Below are 20,800 nucleotides of genomic sequence, written 5' to 3'. Positions count from 1 at the left end.
AGTGGTTACCTAATTGTGTTGCAATGTTATCATGCCATGTGTCCACCAATCATGTGCTGCCCCATCTAAGTGTAAAGTGGCATACTTGAGTGCTTCAATTTCTGTCATAGTCTTCAGAGATAGGAAAGTATTCACTTTATGAATCCAAGCACGAGCAGTCATTTTTCCACTGCCATCAAATGTGGGTAATACCAACTTGTTGGTGACCTGTTGCAACTCACTGTGTTTATCTACTTGCTTCTGCCTGGCAGCTCTATAGTTCAAGTACCTGTCAAATGTCCATCCATCCTATACATATTCTGGTAATGAATCCCACTCATTCCTTGCTTGTCGGAGTTCATCTACAATATCTGTTACCATAGCATCAGGTGTGCATGCTAGAGTTTCTTCTCTAAATGTAGGACGTGTGGGTCTATCAGCTGTTCCAGACCGTGTCCTATGTTGTGATCCTGCCATGCTTCTATCATCCTGATCATGATTATTTCTCCTATTTTCCCCAATCAAATGTTGCATCATAACCATCATTGCTTGTGTACTTGCCTCTATTGACTGTAGAAGCCTCTCCTGTTGCTGTAAAGTCTCATCATTTCGCACACTTCTGGATGGACTTTGAGAATGTCTCTCAGCCATATTCTTAGTTATGCTGGTTCCTCTGTAAACTAAATTAAATGGTGGCTGGGTAACCCTATCAGGCTGGCAGGAAACCACTCTGATACCACTGTAATGACCCGTACAAGCAGGCCACTAAACAAACTCTAGATTTAACACACTGCTAAAATATATTGCTGAAATAAAAGAAATACTAGTGCCAATGTATTCATTCAATGAAAACCAAATGTTTTTACAAATGATATGGCAAATTTCAGCACCAAAACATTATGACATAGCACATTACAGAGAAACCCTAACTGGCTGTATACAATTGAGAACTTGTTGCAACTACAGATTGAAAAGAAGAACCTGGATTGATCAAATACTGGAGACTAACTGCTGAGGATGATATGGTGAAAGTGCAACTCCAACTGAAACTCCAAATCAGCAATTAAGCACAAATGAAAGGACTGAAATATCCTTCCCACAGCTGCAATAATTCAGGTGATCTCTCACACCCTCAAAATTGCGTACCGATTGAGAGTTTTCGTTCTCAATGGCCAATTGTGACTATTTGCAGAAACCCTAGGCTCCACAACGCACATAAGCAAAAATCAATAATAAGTCTCGATGATAGACAATGAGCCCTCAATGCCTATTTATTCTTTTTTCCTTGATAGGTCGGCCTCCCTTTTTTTAAATTTTTCTCCGCTTCTTCCAGCAACCTCTAGAAGCTTTTTTTTTTTATTTAATTTATCAAGTTACCTTATAATATATATTTTTTAATTGATAACTTTATAATTAATTCCTCCCAAAAGCAATAAATTTAAAAAATGGGACATTACACTTGTTGTCTAATTTGCAATTAATAGATCAGGCACAACTTGGAAATTGTAACAAAAGCTTAACAGGCATTTCACCTAACCAGATATTTAAACATCCCCTAAGTCTATAAGCACATGAAGAACACTTGACATCAGCCAATGTTTTTTGTGCATTCTGTTAAATGCTAACTGCTGACTTTGAAATGAAACAAGCAAACTCATAAGTCACCTTTACAATCCTGCAAGTTGTTCTTCAAGGAATTATAACTTTCTAAACATTTTTACTCTGAGAAGAAGTGACTCTTTCTTTAGCAGACATGTTTGGCAAGCCCCCCTGGCATCAGCTTTCTTAAAGCACCCACAGAAATGACATAAAACAATAAAGTAACCGTTGGGTCCTGGCCTAGCATATTTAAATACTTACAACCAAAACAGCTAGGTTCAAAAACTCATGGGCATGATCTCCACACTCTGAAGTTCATTTTTTTAAGCTTGGGGTATCCCCGCAACCCAGCCCAGTGACCCCACCACACCTCAGAGGCAAGATGAGCTGACACTAGTCCCCATGGATTGACTGCACAAGCTCAAACAATGCAACCAGTGGATAAACATGGCCGGCAAGAGTTGAAACTTGAACCTACATGGGACAAGCCCAAAGCCTTAGCACAGCCTAATTTTGAAAATTATGATTACAACATGTGCTTCATGCATTGTAAATGGAGTTGACAAAAGTCACAAAACTATGGGGAAAAAAATGAAAAAACAGAACAAAGTTTTCACACAGTAGCCAGTTCCTAGAAAACCTACTCTGACGGAACAGATCCTAATTTATCATATATCCTGAATTTTTGTAAAACTAATCAAGATACCTCCCTACATTCTAGTACTCTTGCCAAATCACTTGACATAGAGAACCAAGAAACATATCAGATTTAATTTACTTTGACTTGAAAACAAGTGGCAGCACACAGCCCTGGTTTCAATTAGTTCTCCCCCAGCGAAGGAATCAAACATATATATCTGTCAAAACTTGACCATATTAATGCAAAATAATGCGTAATACTTGAATTCCTCAAAGTTTTGCTGTCAGTCCAATATTACTTTCTAAAATCAACTTGTGACCCTGATAAATCGTATAATCCAAAAACATTAAATGCTAAACCCTAATTTGTTGCAAGTTCAACAACCAACTGATTGAGCAAGCTCAATTGGGCCAAACCCTCTTGCTAGATATGCAGAGGTGGTACACATCCCATGCTAGAAATCATACCAAATATAGCATATACTTTTATCTTAATTTAAAAGCAATAAAATGTAGCCCTTGTTAACATTATTTCTTGACACAATAGTTTGAAGTAAAACAAATTCATAGAAAGTCTGCTGCTAGCAAAAATTAATCCTAATTGCATTATCCTTTGTTTCTGGTCTAAACCAGTGTGTTGCAACTTGGCAAGTCTCAGTAAGGACTTGTGGATCCAAATCCAAGTCAGTCTCCATGATTCTATAGCCAAGACTTATATCTGAGGCCAATTCAGGCTGACTATAACAGCTGAGACTAGAGACTTTTGGCAGACTCAACTTTATAAAACAACTAATAAAAACAAGTTTTCATTTATATTTTGTTTAAATTGCTTGGTTTTGCCTGATTTTGTACAAAATATTTCACTAAGTTGGAAAAGAGACAGCTTGCCAAGTTCCTACGAGTTCAAGTCTCAACACTATTGTCTAAACCAGTGTTCCTCGACTCACCACGAGTCCTGCAAGTTTTCCGGGTCCACAAGCTAAGTCACCAATTCGGGTGCAGATCTGGATGCAGATGCAAGAATCAGATCCATGAATGTGCAAAAAATTTGGGAGGAGGAGGCGGATGCGGATGCATTTGGATGGATTTATATGTATATTATGTATAACAGTATATCCAAAGAAATGAAAGAAATATACAAAATTAGAACATTTGACAGTGTGATAATTCACTATTCCATATTCAAACTGAAATTCCAATAACTAACAGTAATAATTGAATATTCAATAAGATTAAAAAAACATATCATATATGTCTATTTTCATGATTCCAAATGAGAAGAGAGTGTAGCTGCAAACAAAATGAGATGAAGAATGATCGAATGGCCTCTTTTATGATCGCTTTAGAGTTTAGGAGCAAAAAATAGAATAAAAATTTCTTATTTGTGTTAATGCTTTGAAGCTGCGAGAGTTATTTCAGACCCGTTATTATCTGCTTTGAGGTTCTCAGAAATCTGTATCTACAAATATGGATGGTATTGATTCTTGTCCTCTTCTTTGCTCTAGAGATGAAAAGATTCTGGCTCATTTATTGTTTCTCACTGAGTAGTGGCTCATCATTCTTCGGTTTTTGCTATCTTCAGATACTCTTGTTTATACCGTGACTCTATGTGGGAGAAATTTCCTCTATACTTATTTGTATCTTTCTCATATCCGGGTAAGCATGACATGGCGTTAAAGATGTGGTGAGGTGTCTATTGTTTTGACATGGCCCTTGATGGATGCAACATGTTCTCCCTTCCATGTATGCATTGAAGTCGACAGTTTTCTTATTGAGGTTGTCGGTTCTCAAATTAAAGGCATTGGTTCTTTTTTCTGCTGCCATGTGTAATTCATAACTAGCGTTGTTTGGAATACTGTGTGGCTCTTTAGTTTAGCAGCATCATTAATATTGAAGGCTATTTCAAACAAAGCTCAGGCCCCATTATTTAGCGAGTATCATTTTCTTACGGTTTTCTGGTGTGTTCTTAGTTTCATTGAACTATGTCATTTTTTAAGTGCAGAGACAGATTTATATCTGTTTTGTGATTTGAGCAGCATGTATCTTGTAGAAGAATTTTATCAGTATTATTATTACTGTGATGAGAAGATAGGATGCTCTGTCTGAGCAGGATTCAGAAGTTTTCTCTGTGTAATGTTGATCTGTGTATTAGGATTAATCGCAGTTTATCTCTGTTGTATGTCATATATGATCACTATGTGATCATTGAGCATTTTGATGACAATGTTGTTTAGAGGACTTACTGGCTGTCAAACTGAGACATCAAAAATTGGAAAAATTTTGTAATGAGTTGTGAACTCTGAAAAAAGGCATCATCATTTTTTGTGGGCTGGGTTGTTTCCCTCGGGGACGAGGGTTTTCAAAAGTTTAACATGGTATCAAAGCAAGTTTAAAGAAAAGATCCAGAACTAGAACTCTCATAAAACTTGAGATATTCTAATCATGGAGATATTCATTAGTCTTCTTTGTGTGAAATAGTATGCTTGGAATGCTATGATCACCATATGTATGCTGGTCTGCAATTATTGTTCAATATTGTTAAAAGATATAGTTGTGTACTAACCCATATCCATGTGTACTCAAATTCTTCTTGAAAAAGACTATACAACAAGGAGATAAGTATTCTATGATTATACCCTTAAACATTGATCATGAATTTTTTGTTATAACACTGGGAATAGTGTATGTTTTTAAGCATTGATCTATATATTTCTCTATTTGATAGGTTGATTCTATGAATTATCATTAATCTCTCTTGTTTACAGGGCAGATCGAGAATCAACAGGATGACGAGAGATTTTATGCAAAGTCATGCAAGCTGTAGAAATGAACATGGGGACGCTGTTTGCAATCATGGGACTGAATTGGTGATATATAACTTCATAAAGAGGGAGATTTTATACAGGTTGTGATTATGATTAGTTTCTTCAAAGAGGAAGAAATGATATTCAGGAAGACCTTGTGAAGCAAAGCGAGAATGCAAAATCTCTTTGCTTGGTCAATCATTGGAGCCAATCAATTTACTGTGATATTCTAACTGTGAGTTTGCTTCCCCACTTGAGAGGAAGTCTCAACATTCAGATAATCTTTTATGTGCTTTAATGAGTTCTTGTCCAAGGGGTAGAAGTTTGAGGTAGAATCCCTTGATCCACCCTCTACAAGTAGGCATGCTGGAAATGCATTCTTCTTCAGGAGAAGTTTGAGGTGTAAGCCCTCATTCCACTCTCTACGAGTAGGTATGGTGTATCCACACTCTGCAAGTAGGCATGGTGGAAGTCACACGTGTGACTCCATGACTTTATTTTCTATTTTTCTGGTTCACCTTCTAGGAGCAGCTATGGTAAATCTATGATGAGATTTTATTTTTGTTGACATTTCTTGGTCGCAGCTCCATTGTGCTTGTCATGTTGAGACGCTCTATGACATATGAATGAACTCTCTCTTGCTAAGAGGGAGTGTTAATATTTTGTAGCTGCGAGAGAGTTATTTCGTACCCGTGATTATCTGCTTTGAGGTTCTCAGAAATCTATATCTGCACATATGCATAGTATTGATTCTTGTTCTATTCTTTGCTGTTTATGCCGTGACTGTATGCAGGAGATATTTCCTCTGTATACTTATTTGTATCTTTCTCATATTCGGGTAAGCATGACATTGCATTAAAGATGTGTTAAGGTGTCTTTTGTTTAGACCTGCCCCTTGATGGATGCAACCCATTCTCCCTTCCATGTATGCATTGAAGTCAACAGTTTTCTTATTGAGGTCATCGGTTATCAAATTAAAGGCATCAGTTCTTTTTTTTTGTTGCCATGTGTAGTTCATAACTGCAATTGTTTGGAATTCTGAGCAGATCTTTAGTTTAGCAGTGTCGTTACTATTGAAGGCTATATCACCCAGAGCTCGGGCCCCTCGGGCCCCATGATTTAACGAGTATCATTTTCTTACAGTTTTCTGGTGCATATTCTTAGTTTCATCACACTAAGTGTTTTTTTAAGAGCAGTAACAGATTATATCTGTTTTGTGATATTGAGCAGCACGCATCTTGCAGAAGCATTTTATCAGTATTATTATTACTGTAGTGAGAAGATAGGATTGCTCTACGTGTGAGCAGAATTCAGAAGTTTTCTGTGTAATGTTCTGTGTGTAGTCTTTCATATATCTGTGTGCTAGGATTAATCACAGTTTTTCTCTGTTGTAAGTCATATATGATCATTGTGTGATCATTAAGCATTTTGATGGCACTGTTGTTTAATGGACTTATTGACTGTCAAACTGAGACATCAATAAGTGGAAAGATTTTGTAACGAGTTGTGAACTCCAAATAAAGGTGTCATCATTTTTGTGGGCTGGGTTGTTCCCTCGGAGAGGAGGGTTTTTCCCAGGATATTATCATGTCATTTGATTTTGTATTTCTGATTTTTGTATTCTGGTTCGAAAACTTAACAATTTGCACATGTTAAAACTAAATTTAAGTGGGAAAAAGTCAGAAAATATGTTTTTTGGGGCCTGGGCCCACAAAGGCGTCCGATGCACCCTGTGGATGCCTCTGGGAGCTAAGTTGCTGGTTCAGATTCTGGTACGGATGCGGGTCCAAGATTTGGGTTCGAAATTCATCCCAAAAAAATTTGAGTTGGGTTCAAGTTTGTTTTGGATTCGTTTGTACAAGACTTTTTTTAAGAAAAAAAATTAATAAATAATATATATATATAGAGTATAGACACACACACACACATATATGTATATACATGTGTGTGTGTTATATATATGTATGTATGTGTGTGTGTGTATATATATATATGCTAGAAGTGGGAAATGTCTGTTGAATCTTGATGCCAAAGAGGAGTGTTGTTTGGTGTTGATGCCAAAGAGGAAATGAGTGTTTAAATCTGTCAGCTGCCGTTCTTGCCATGATGACTTTGCCTGTCGTGTGAGTGTTGCAAACTTGCTAACAATCGTTATTGTCGCTGTCCAGGAGGAATTAGGCCAAAACATGTCAGGTGTAGGCCAATCCAAAATACACAAAACATGGAGTGTTAACGCTCTGCTAGTTGTTTGCATGAAATTGCGCAAAGAATGGAGTGTTGTATACGCCATGCTAACTGTTGGTCAGGTTTGACCCAAAACGTGTCGATGAAGCCAAACAAAAATGCTTTCAAGTTTCTGTCTACCTCAAAAACATTAAAAATAGCCCAAAAATATTATTAAAATATTGTTGGTTTGACCTGTGACTCACATTTGCCCTGAAGTGGCTCGATAGTCATTTCAGGCTCATGCAGGCAGAACGAAAGTTGAACAAAAGTCATTCAAAGTCATCCAAGGTCCTTGTGGATGAATTCCGAACGTATTTCTCAGTCTGACAGAATTTTGGACGACTTTCAAACCAAATACGACTCTGAGCAAACCATATGGTGACTTCAGACTTGCAGGGACGAATGTGGCAACTTAGTTTGGGAGGCATCCCGCACATCCGGGTGCCTGGGAGGCGCATCCAACAGGCACCCACCTCCAAATCCACTCGTGCACACATCTGGATCCAGATCCAGAGCCAGGGAGCATGAATCGGTAACAAAGGTGTTAAGGCAAAAAAGTCATAACAACCCGTTGTCATGACTCAGCTAGTCATGGCATGACTCACCGAGTCTGTGCTTCATGACTTGTGTCAGCATTTGGCAATTTCAGCCAGCAAAACACACCCAAAAAAAAAGTTATTTCCTATTTGTTTTTTCACTTGTGTCCTATTTTTGCCCGAAAAGTCATTCTACTTGCTAGTTGTGAGAAGAAGAGAGGAAATGTGAAAGAGAGAAAGGAAAAAAGAGGACTTAGGTTTGCAACTAACAAGGAAGAAGAGCATCAAGGAGTCCACAAATCACATTGAGGAGGCCATAGGTGGGTTAACCAAGCAGACATTGAGGCTGAGGTTGTGTTTCTATGGTAGAGGAGGATAGAGCACGATCAAATACCCACGCACAAGATGTTGATCAGAGTGGCACCTCACAGGCAAATACTATGGCTTTTCATTCATCTAGGACCTACCTAAAACGCTTTTGTTGGAGGCAAACAAACTACTCTGAGGTTGACCTAGAGCTTAAGATATAGAATTGTTTTTGTTTACGCATATGTTTGGGAACATTTGACCTAGAGGAAGCGGACAGAGCACGATCAGGCACCTGTACAACTGATGTTGATTAGAGTGGCACCTCACATGCAAATACTATGGCTTGCCTGTCATTCAGGACCTACCTCAACCGCCTTTGCTGGAGGTAGACAAACTACTCTGAGGCTGAGACTGAGGCTGAGCTAGAGCTTAAGACAGACTTGTTTCGGTTTACACATATGTTTGGGAAAATTTGATGTCATGGATTTCAAAAAATTTATATACATTTGACAATATTTATAATTCTTTATATCTATGTTATCTATTTCCTTCCGCTACAATTTACGTTTGTACTTATGTAACGGATGTATGTTTATGCATGTGATCAAATTAGCTTCTATTTGATGATGTTATAGTGTCTTTAAACTTTATTAAATAATGGGTGCATGAAACAAGTTTTAAATTGTTAGAAATCTCTAAATTTTAAGAGTTTTCCCATTTTTCCAAGTCATAGCCAAGTCACAAGTCGAGTCAGCCTTGCCGAGTCCGAGTCTGGGAACTATGGTCTAAACCAGACAAACACAACCCCAATGCAAATTAATCCTTCTTATATTTGTCTACATAACTGTCAAAATTATATTGATTTCTTTAAAATCTTTTGCGTTACTCTGATTCCAAGAACAGTTATCGCATTTCTCTTAGACTTTCGACAATTGCATAATGACCAGCTCAAAAACTAGTCCACACAAATTATATGCCAACACTAGTTCGAGCCACAACAAAACCTAATTCACGTAAAAATAAAATAACTCTAGTTCGAGCCAAATCTCAATCCAGAACTAAGCAATCCAGTGTTTTAGGATTCGTTGAGTACTCGGCAAGACCCACAAACTCGACTTGCAAATCAAGAAGCTTGCCAAGGCGACTCACCAAGGACTCATGAGCTGAGTCCCAAAGAGTCCTGGTGAGCACTCAATTGAGTCTGGTGTGAGGACTCACCAAGTCCCAGCCACATACTCACAAACGTTGGGATCAGACTCAGGCCTGTCTGAGCCACATTCAGCCATGTTAAACAGCAAAAAGCTACTCATTTCTTCATTATTTGCCTCAAACTCGTCTATTTCAGGTCTGAACAGAAAATAGAAAGAGTAGGATCAGACAAAACAAGCATTTGGGATCGAAATACTCGCAAAGTAATTTTATTCTCTTTTATTTTTTCTTGATTTGAAAATCAACAAATTTAGAAAACTTAAAACTATGGGAAATGCTATCAAAAAAAATTCCATTTCCCTTCATCCCTTATTTCCTAACATTTTTAGCTTATTTTTGGATTCTATTTTTTAACCAATGCTTATCATTTTTCTTAATGCTGATTTTTCACAAAACCCAAAAGGTTTTTTTAATGTTAAAATGGCAAAGTCAAGTTAAAGGTCAACACAAGCAAATGGTATAAAAGAACCGGCAAGGAAGTATGGGATACCAGGAGATGTCACGGGCAGTCACTTGTACCGAATGCAAGCAATGGATGACAGGTGGAATTAATATATTAAAATATCACCTTGCTAAAATACTTACACAAAACATGAAGGTATGCCCAGGCTCCAGCAACAACCCTGGAGATTGTTATAGAGATGAATGCCCTACTTGCAAAGTATGACCTGAGAAAAGTAGAAAAGCAAAAGACAAAGGAAGCACTAGCATCATTGATGAGTTATAATGTGTCTAGTTCTATGCCTATGCATTCCTTTGGTGGCCCAAGTCCTAGCTTTTGTCATCCACATTCATTTATTGGTGAGAGCCAAATTCCATTATCACCGCCAAATTTATTTGTCACAGGCAATGTTCAAGAGAGCAACCTTCACTCGAAGGTACTACTTGGAACAAAGAAAACACCACGAGGCTAGGATGGCAGCAGCAGACTTTTGGTACTACAATAATTTACCCTTCAATTTAAGCAGCCCATGTTGGGAAGGTTTGACAAATGAATTGACAGTAGCAAGGAAGGGGTTCAGACTCCAATAGCTAGAGGATGAGAGTGTGTCACCACTACAGGAAGCTGTACTAAAAATACACAACTTGTGGTTGACAATCAAAAGAAATTTGGCAGAGAAAAGGTTGCAGCATCTTATGAGATGGATAGACAGATGGGTTGAGTAGTACTCTCCTTCATTTTGACGTGACTTCTAATGGCATCAGGAACATCGCAGCTGCATAAATATCTGCAGGCAAACTACTTATGGAGAGGCATCCTACTATTTCGAGGACTCTTTGTGCTGCACATTGTTTGGATTTGTAATTGAAGGTACCAAATTTATATACAACCACACCTATGTCCTTTCTGTGATGACAAAACACACAAATAGCAAGGACCTTGTGCAACGGAGACTGACATGTTTCCTAACCATCTTACTTTGTAAAGCATTTTTGCAGTGATTCCTTATCTCACTAAAATGTTTGTGTTCAATGCTTGGTTAAAGACTGTATTTCCTAAAAGGGTTGAAGGGGGAGACAATTGCAAGAACAATTTTCAATGACACATTCATAAATAATGGAGAGAAGTCAATCAGGGTAAGTGACCAATACAAACATAAACTTAATACAAAATAATCTATTTGCTGTTTTTTTTGGGGTTAATTTTCAATTTTTTGATAATTTAAAATTTGTTTCAAATTACCTTTGGTCAGGGATCTCCTTATGGGGGATAGATAGAGCATGCCAATGCCTTTACCTTATGAGGCCATGAATAGGGTCAAAGAGGTGTGATTGTATTACTATGGAAAAAACAGAAAAAAAAAAATCCTTTGGCACATCATTTAACTTATACATGGACAAACTAACTCCACCACCCAATACATGCCTTCACATAATACTTGAACCCAAAGTTCTACTTCTCAAATACATTTAAAGCTGATGAGGAGGTCAAGGCAGGTGTTACCACATGCATGAATAGGATGGTGCCAAATCGTGAGTTGAGAGACAATTCTAGATGAGTTGGAGGTGAGAATTGCTATATCTTATTTATGAACTTGGCAATGTTGAGTCTCTCAAAACATCTATTTTATATAACATAATAGTTAATTTCTATATTCGGTCTATCTATTCAAGGACAACAAGGGTGCAAAGAGGAGATTTATTGTGAAGTTTCACACCATTGCCCCATTGCAAAAAGGGCCCCACTCTTTTCACTTGGAAATGGGGTAGTTGTCCCAAGTAGTCTTAGTTCAGTGGCAATTTTCAAAACTTCGGGTCTGAGAAGTGAGTTTGAGCATCTTTGACTTGCTAGGGAGCCAAGACAGTCAGGAATATGAGTGAGAGTTGATAAAACTAGATCCCAAAAAACCATGAAGATAACCAGCAATAAAAGAGACAAAACTAAAACAAAGAACACCAAAAATATCCTGGGAAAACCCTTCTAGAATGAAGGGAAAAACCCAGCCACACAATAGAAAATGTCATTTTATTGATAATAGAATTCAATGGTTACAATATCCTTTGCTTGATGCAAATATATAACAATAGGAGAGACTCTTCACATTATAACCGAAGGTCTCTTGAGATTCTCATAACTCCTACAGTTAATTATAACTCTTCGAGTATTCATGCCTCAATGCATGTGAATGACACATGTCATTTACATTTAATATTACAAATTAAACTTAAGTGTCCTTTTCAGCTGAAGGTGACAATAACGGTAACAACATCCATATTTCTAGAGATAAAGATCTCTATCGCATCTACAATCTTCAACACTCCCTCTTCGCCAGAGAGAGATCTTTAGCTAAACAATCACACAAGACTACAACCAAAATGTCAATGATAAAATCTCATCATATAAATCCTATAAAATTCATGGAATTAATCTCTCAACATGAGAACCTGTAACAATTACTTATATTCATGGATTCACTCAACATGAAAAACGGTATCAATTACTCATTTTCATGGAATTGCTCAACATGAAAACCGGTAACAATTACTCATTGTTAATAATCATGGAATCACTCAAAATGACAACCTGTAACAATTACTCATTGTTAATAATCATGAAATCACTCAATATGACAGATTTGTAAGATTTACAGCTAAGCCTTTAATCACGATCTCTCTTAACATGAACTGTCATGGAATCGCTCAACATGACCTCCAACTCTCATCATGGAATCTCTCAACATGATGACATCATGGACTCTCTCAACATGATGTTCACTATCACATAGTGAAAGAGTTATCATAGCTGATCTTACAATCTCATTTTATTGATTTCACATAAATAATAACTCATTAAATCACAATTGATACTCTTTCCCAACACGAGTCTCAAAACCACAAACATTAGAAACATGTATAAGAGAGGAAGGGATAATAGAAAGACTTGCTCTCAACAAAGAACAACTCCCTCTGAAGTTGAACTTTCTCCCTCTAAAGATCATTGTTTTTGTGTCCTCCCTCTAAGATTGAGCATCTCTCTCTGAATGAATCAATCAAGCAACATCATTATCTTATTACTTCTTGTCGCACCCTACAACTGTAACAAATATTAAAAGCTGATAACATCATCCATAGTTAAATAAAAAATTAACATTATGCAGATTTCTGAGCAATACTCAAAAATATACTTATCTCTTTTGTGATTTGTACCCAACAAGAGACCGACTTATGAGCTCAAGATGATCTACTATAAAAAATAGCCATAATAGCCTTTCGATTGACTCCAATCCAGGTGATCTTTCTAGCTTGATACATGACACAAGTGCTCATATATTCATTGCTATGTTTGAACCAGTTGCGTCAACTGCTAGAATCTCCCATCATATGGCACTACTAACTGGAACAAATTTCCAGCCTCACAGAACTACTCACGGCTAAGACCACTCTAAGCTTTCCCTTCTCCAATAATTCAACCTTAAATTTTATTTATTTTTTATTAATACCATAATTGAACTACACATCTGACACTCTGGCTGAAACAATTTGCAGGCAAGATTTAGGCAACTCGGTAACGTCTAGACAAGGAATTTAATATCACATATGAGATGGTAAGTTATCCAATCGATGAAGGAGATGAACGTTATTCCTTCAGACGTTGACTTCTAAGATTCCAAAATTGGCACACATTTTAAATTCTAGCATTGAAGACCAATAGTACCACCCTTCACAAATGCTCTTGACCTTTTCAGTTACCACTGAGTTTGAGAAGAAAAAGAGAGTTGATAAAGGCTTTGGATATTTAATACTAGCGGTTTTGACTAGCTTGAATGCCACATAGGCATCACCATTGAAGTCCATATTGTATGCAGAGTTGGCACAACAGTGCCAGCTTCATCAAAAATGAAAGGGCAGATGATACATCACCGGCAAGATGAGAACAATATTGCTTCTGCTTCATTGTCGATGTTGCCAAAAAAAATAACAATCAACGATAAAAAAAATATGTCTACACTTTATTGAGAAGAGATTGATGCTAATCCAAGAGACCGAGAGGTAGAAAAAAAATTTAAAAATATATGTCAAACTGGGCAACACAGAATTATGCTCGCTAAATCAATCGCAGCGTCCGGTGAAAACAAAGAGACCACGAAAAATAGACGGGTTTCTATATTCGACTGGCAGAATAATTACAGCAAAGATCACCATTGAATAAACAATGCATATACCACTTGAGCGTCAGCACTACCACAGTAATATAAGGAGATAAAGAAAAACAACAACCCTTCTATTTTCCTTGATATAAAATCAATATGCTACAGTTACACATAAACATTTATCAATAATGAATAATGCCCAATATAATAGAGAAACACTGCAAAAAATAAAAAATCATGAAATAGAAGTCCAAGATTAACACGATGGCAAAAGTGCCAAGCCATGCACAAGCTCTGTTGTTATCGTAATAAACCAAATCACAACCTGCACATGAATCACTCCATTTTCCATAACAATATGATACCATAGAAATGAAACTATAAAATAAAAGCAGTGAATATAAGCAGTGAATATACACACAATGTGTTCACCTGAAGATTTGAATAAGGTATGCAGATATCTCCTGTAAACTTTGAATGTTCAGCTGAGAGCAAAGATTACTGACAGTGGCCATGGACTAGACAAGTTTGTCTCTCAGAAAACAACCTGGCTCTGATACCATGCTAAAACTAGAGCCCAGAAAACCCTAAAGATAGCCAGCAATAAAAGCGACAAAACTGAAACAAAGAAACCAGAGATATCCTGAGAAAACCCTTCTAGAATGAAGGGAAAAATCCAGCCACACGACAGAAAATGTCATTTTATTGATAATAGAATAAAGTGTGTACAATATCCTTTGCTTGATGCGAATATATAACAATAGAAGAGACTCTTCACATTATAACCAAAAGGTCTCTTGAGATTCCCATAACTCCTATAATTATTTATAACTCCTCGAATATTCATGCCTCAATGCATGTGAATGACACGTCATTTACATTTAATATTAGAAATTAAACTTAAGTGTCCTTTTCAGCTGAAGGTGACAATAACAGTAATAACGTCCATATTTCCAAAGATAAAGATCTCTATCACAGCTACAATCTTCAACAGGGGTTGGGCCAAGCTAGTCAACAATGTGGAATTGAAGTCAAGAGATTTGTGACGAAATGAATTAGCCAAGGCGTAAAAAGGATGAAGCAAAAGTGCAACCTGAAAAAGAAAACTGACGGAAGTATGTTGATTCTTGAGATTTGGATTAGTCTCTAGAAACTCCATTATAACTCCTACAGATCTGAAACCGCTCTCAAACATCTTAACAGTATATACATAAAATATAACTTGGAAGTATAAGAAATGTTATAGTTTATGCATTCCACCTTCCCACATAACCCTTCACTCCCAACTTGCATTAAGAAAAATAAAGAATGGACATGAAGACGGAAGATTCTGCCACTCTCATGTCCACAAGTGATCATTGGGCCTCAAATTTTCACCCTCTTTTTGACATGAGATTGATCAAGAGCAAGAATGGTGAAATTGGAATGGAAATGAAGTTGTTAGAAATAAGTTATGATAAAGTCATTGTCAGTAAGAAATGCTGGACATGGAGGTTATGGATTCCCCACCTCTCATGTCCAAGGCTGGACATGGAAATTGTGAATTCCACAACTCTCAAGTCCACATTTGTGGCTGACAACCCTCAAATTTCTGCATTAGTATTGAGAAAATTTTAGTTTTGTTTGACTCCTTGTTGTGAACTATGATGGTTTCAATGTGGACATCAAGTTTTTCTTAACATAAGAGGTATTTGAGTGATCAAAGGATCAATTTGGTGATGAAACCACCTCAATCAGACCTGCACTCAAGAAGAAAACATCATCAAGTCTTACATTCCAAAATGAGGATCCAAGTCATCACAACGTAGGAATTATAGGGGGAGTGAACAAGAAAAATAAGAGTACAAATCCATGTTAAAAAACAAGTTGTGGACATGAAGGGGGTGGACTCCCCAACCCTTTCGTGCACATTTGTGAACAAGGACCCTTGTTTTTCCACCATCATTTTGACATAAGATCTCACTCCTTGAGCGATATGGCAGTTAGAACAAGTATTTCAAGGTGAATACCAGTGTTCTTCCCCCAAAATTAAGATTGGTTTGGCTATGAAGGCATATAGATCAGATCAGTGAGAGTGAAAATCCATGACCAAGGCTTGAAAATTGAAAAGAAAGTCATTGCAATAGGATAAATTTGAGATGAAATTCAAGCTGAAAATTATATGAAAAGTCCAAACACAAGAGGTTTTGAGGAAGAAGAAGGCCAGTCCATGTGAAAGAGCAAGTGAGGAGTGGACATGAAGGTGGTGGATTCCACCACCCCTCATCCACAAGGCTGGACATGGAGGTGGCAGATTCCACCACCCTCATGTCCACAAAACTGGACATGAACCCCAAGATTTCCACCAGTCCCTTTGAACCAAGTAATTTGACACAATTTAGATTTGGGCGAAGGCATTGAGAAATAGTGAAAATCAGACCTCAAGCACCCTCATATTCAATCAGACTAAGGGTAAGCTCAAAATTTATGAGAGAAAATCAGACTTAATAATTTTATAATTTTAAATCTGTTGGAGATTAAAATGTCAGAAGTGTTTAGGTTCTAGTTTGCATTTGTTGTCATGAATTTAATCCAAGTTTCTTTTCTTGTTTTGCAAGGTGAAATGGAGGAGGGAGATGCTCGAGAACAAGTAGAGAATATGACAAGATCAAGCTCAGGATTTCAAGAAAGAGGATGGTTTGAAGTTGAAGATGGAAATGCAAAACTCAATGGCAACACAAAGACGAAATCAAAAAGTCAAGGCTACAAGTGGAGGAAGATTATCATCAACTTGAATTCCGGATTCCAAGTTCAATTGGATCAAGAGCAACAATCAAAGTGCATGAAGGACCTCATCACTCCAAGAAGATCATGGCCAAGAAAATCAAGATTTTAAGAACAAACAAGCGCAATGAAAGGATTTCCAAGAAGTGGAAGAGATTCCTGAAGATGAAGCAATCTCGGGATAAGCTGTCATGATTGAAGACTTGATAATGTTGTGTATCAAGAGATATTTTCTCATCACCCAAAGATTTGTCAAGTCTATGAGATAAGGATGTTGAGGTGGCATCCAATCATCTTCAACCAATCAGAAGACTCTAGCTGCACATGTCCAAGCACATTCAATCAAATAGTGGCAAGTGTACATGTGGAGTCCATATCGTGTCTATACCCAATCTATTTTCTCATTGGCTCTCAAAAGCATTGTAACTTTCTTATTAGCATACAAGGTGGTGCCTTCATGTAATTGGACAGGCATTTAAGGTTTGTAGCTGTTAGGTGGATTACGGTATTGTTGGATAAATCTTGGCCCTTGATCTTGAATCAATCTTGGCCATTTATTGTAATTTAACAGCTATAAAAGGTTGAGCCTTCTCTTTTGTAAATCATGAGATTAGAATTAGAATTAGATTAGTTGGAGCAAGAAAGACCTAGAGAAATTGTTGCCATAATGCTTTCAAAGTAATTGTTAATTCATTGTTGGTCTTCATGGTGGATTATTTCTGTTATTTTGGAGTATTGCATGGTTTCTCCATTTCCTCACTTAGATTAGAATTTCATTTCATGCTGATTAGACATAGTGTTTAGTTAAATGAAAGATGTTTTAGATGCATCTTTCGTGAACTCGCTTATAGACCAAACCACCAACTACTGGCTAATTGTAAGTTTGTCTCAAGTGGTCGAATGGCATATTTATGAGCTTTAGTTCGATTATTGCTTACACGTTGATATGCATCAATGGAATTGTAATACTTTGAACATTTTACATCTATCTTAGGAGATCGCACTAGGTTGGTTGATGTGGATGGCTAAACTACGTTTAGTAGAGGCACAAAGGCTTTCATTATCTTTTGCAATCTAGGAGTAGAATAACTTTCTAAACTCTTTATCCCTTCGCAATTTATTTGGTTGGACATGTTTGAATTGATATCCATTGATTGAACAGTGTAAGTCCCTTTGTGATACTCACGTATCACATTAATAAAACTGAGTTAAAGTCCACAAAAAGGAGGAACCTTGGGGTCGTCTCATTTGATCACACAATCTATACACATAGTTTAGCATATAAGCTTCCCTGTTCAAGAGCAAGTCGGAGATTCAATATTTCATTTGGAATACTAAGTATTGATTTCTGCATGTAATGGCATTAAACTCACATCAACAAGACTCTATTTTTCAACTCAACCAATTGATAGGAGGGTAAAACAATTAAAAAGTGAAAATTTAAGTTCAATACTATATTTTTGTTCTTATAATTTTTAACATTTTTTGTAGATTTAAGATGGAAGTATGGTGTTGGCACAACATACCTTTGAAAGCTAGCTACCATATTCTGTCCCAGCTGTGTAATGCTTTTAAGTATGAATGTAACTGGAGATTATTCAAGAACCTTCGCACAAATAAGACAAACAAGTTGACCTAGTAGGGCCTCATAGGTCTTGTCTTCATTTGGCATGACTTTTGCCTTTGGAGTGGAGAGCATTTCACATTAATCCATTGACTTGGATGATATTGAACCTTATGGCAAATAGACTGTCAATGAACAAAAAATGATGATGATGTCATCCTTACTGATGAAGATCTTGTAGAATTAGAGAAATGGTCAGCAAAGGCAGAAGCAGCAGAATCAGATGAGGAGGAAAATAGAGACACTTTAGAAGAAACAGTACATCATCATTTTGATATTGCAGAACCTTGTAGTTTGAGGCATAACTATTTTAGTTACGTTGAGAGGAAAGGGGAAGATGTAGGTTAAGAGGAAAGGGGAAGATGTAGATTGTATTTGGTTAATTTTCCCATTTTAATATCTCATCATATGTAAATATTTGTTAACTTCTGGTGTCATTATACATTTGATAATTTAACTATGAATTGTTAGATTTCAAATATTAAGAATTTGTAGATCATATGTCATGTGTAATGTTTGAACTACGAAAAATTGAAAGCTAAACAAGATTTTCATGTTCTTTAAATTCATTAATTTCTTTTTAAAGTAATTGTATTTTTTTTTTTTCTGAGTTTTTTGTCGAGACCATACTGAATCAAAATTTTGGGCTTCGATGTAAAGTCCGAGTCCAAGTCCAAAAACTTTGAAGCAATCGAGAAAGGAATCTCCATTTTCATGATATTGAAATGCAAGATTATTTTGTACCCTATCCAGAAAGAAAAACCTTCTTCACTATGTACAACTGATATACTGGAGATTTTGTCGTCCAATGGATAACCACTGCCAGCGAATGTAGCTGCAGCTAACCTAGGAATGGGTTAGTACTGCAGCCCTTCCTTCCCTCGAGCAAAAGGATTTGTTTACTAAGAAGCTTCAAAGCCTCAACTCACAATAAAATACCATACAATGGAAATATTGTGGAGGACGAGTAACGAACCACTAATAGACTTTCGAATTGTGTTGTGCGCATTTAAAGAAAGGCTTGGATTACCCACTCGAGGCCAAAATCTAAGGAACAGCAAATTTGAACAAGCACAGAACACAATCACAATAGGTTCAAGATTTAACATTCAGACCGTACTATTCCATTCAACAGCTATGCTCCTGCTATGCACGTCCTGACCAAAACGAACAACCTTATTATTCATAGAATTCCATAAGCAAATTTCGTTAGCGAGCTACCGAATACAACAATAAAATACATTAATTCATCTCAAAATAAAACCCTATTCCCAACACCACGATATGTTTAACGATATGTTTAACTGTACATCTATTTAATCCAATAAATTATCCCTTAGACGATAATTATTCCCACTAAAGAATCCAGCATTTTCCTTTTCCCTTCAATAATTCAAAAGTATTCACAAAATACAGAAGATTTACATTGAATCTGCAAAGTTCAATCTTCATACAAACGGCACTCATCGGTCTCAGGATTGTCCTTACAAAATGTCTCCAGAGGATCCTCGTTCTGCACACGCTGTCGAAAGTGGGCCTTTGCTTGGCTGACCTCCTCCACTTCATCCCATGCCACTTTACATTCGTCCGAGCCCTCATTTCCCTCACACACTTCCTTAGCTTCGCTAACTTTCTCGACTATAAGCTCCGACAGCTTCTGCTCCCTCAATTGTGTGCCCTTAAATTTTGGGGCGGCATTGCACAAACATCTGTTGATCCTTCTCGATGCCCTTAAATTTAAGGACACCATAGAGGCCGAGCTGGAACCATTGAATTTTGCAGGCATGGAGCAAAATCCTTTCGGAGTAAGAGTTCCATGCCCAGAAAAAGCCATTACAGCCAACAGAATAGGTCTCAAAATTCTCGAAAAACTCTTCTGAGTGATCTATATGTAATTTGATACAGAAACGTAAAACCAACACCGCTGCTAGCTGGGTACGGAGAGAATTCTATAAATGGTAAAAATTAGAAAAATTAATGATGTCTACAATAACAGTAGTTTAACTCACTCTATTTTAACTCTTGTTTTTACTTTATTTATTTAATTTAATTAACGATTATCTACATTGTTAACCTTTTTCTTACTTGGTTATTCATGTATCTCCATTTTTACTTTTGTAATTAACTTATCTATATTTTTAACTCTCTTATTTTCTATTTATTTAGAAAAGCAATTAGTTGTTCTCCCCACATTTAACTCATACTTTTCTGCTTTTATTTAATTTTGATTTTTAAAATTGATTGAAGTTTTAGTTTTTAAATTGTTTTAATTAATTTAGTTTTTTACTTTAAATATTAATTTTTAGTTTGGCAGAGTTCCCATTTTTTTACTATATTTTTTTATATTTTTCAAATTAATTTTTGAAATTTTTTTAAATAATTAGTTTATTCATATACTTAAGTCAATAGACTTGAAATTAGTTAAGATTTTAGTTTTTATAATTAGTTTTTAATTTATTTTTTAAATTAGTTTATTTTTCACTTTAAATATTGATTTTGAGTCTAGAGAATAGGATTAGC

At 36.5% G+C, this 20,800-nt stretch overlaps 1 protein-coding gene across 5 annotated transcripts in view; it reads right to left on the bottom strand.

The window, feature by feature from the left end:
- Positions 1-20,264, bottom strand: part of LOC149563664 (calvin cycle protein CP12-3, chloroplastic-like) — a 30,321-nt gene extending 10,057 nt beyond the window's left edge. The window contains exons 1-2 of one of the 5 annotated variants that reach the window (XM_089826827.1): positions 19,706-20,264; positions 18,962-19,437 (exon numbers count right to left, since the gene is read on the bottom strand). In XM_089826827.1, the coding sequence (XP_089682953.1) occupies positions 19,722-20,114 (393 nt within the window). In that variant the 5' untranslated portion in view covers positions 20,115-20,264 and the 3' untranslated portion in view covers positions 18,962-19,437; positions 19,706-19,721. Of the gene's footprint in view, positions 1-18,961; positions 19,438-19,705 lie in introns of those variants that run through there. The other 4 variants (XM_089826828.1, XR_016364110.1, XM_089826825.1 and 1 more) reach the window with 4 other exon arrangements.
- Between the last annotated feature and the right edge of the window lie 536 nt (positions 20,265-20,800).

This window comes from Cupressus sempervirens, chromosome 4 (genome assembly GCF_028749045.1).
Source record: "Cupressus sempervirens isolate cs-2001-9-10 chromosome 4, ASM2874904v1, whole genome shotgun sequence".
Taxonomy (NCBI): Eukaryota; Viridiplantae; Streptophyta; class Pinopsida; order Cupressales; family Cupressaceae; genus Cupressus; species Cupressus sempervirens.
The sequence above is the reverse complement of the archived record's forward strand: the minus strand, read 5'-3'. Positions and strand labels throughout refer to the sequence as shown.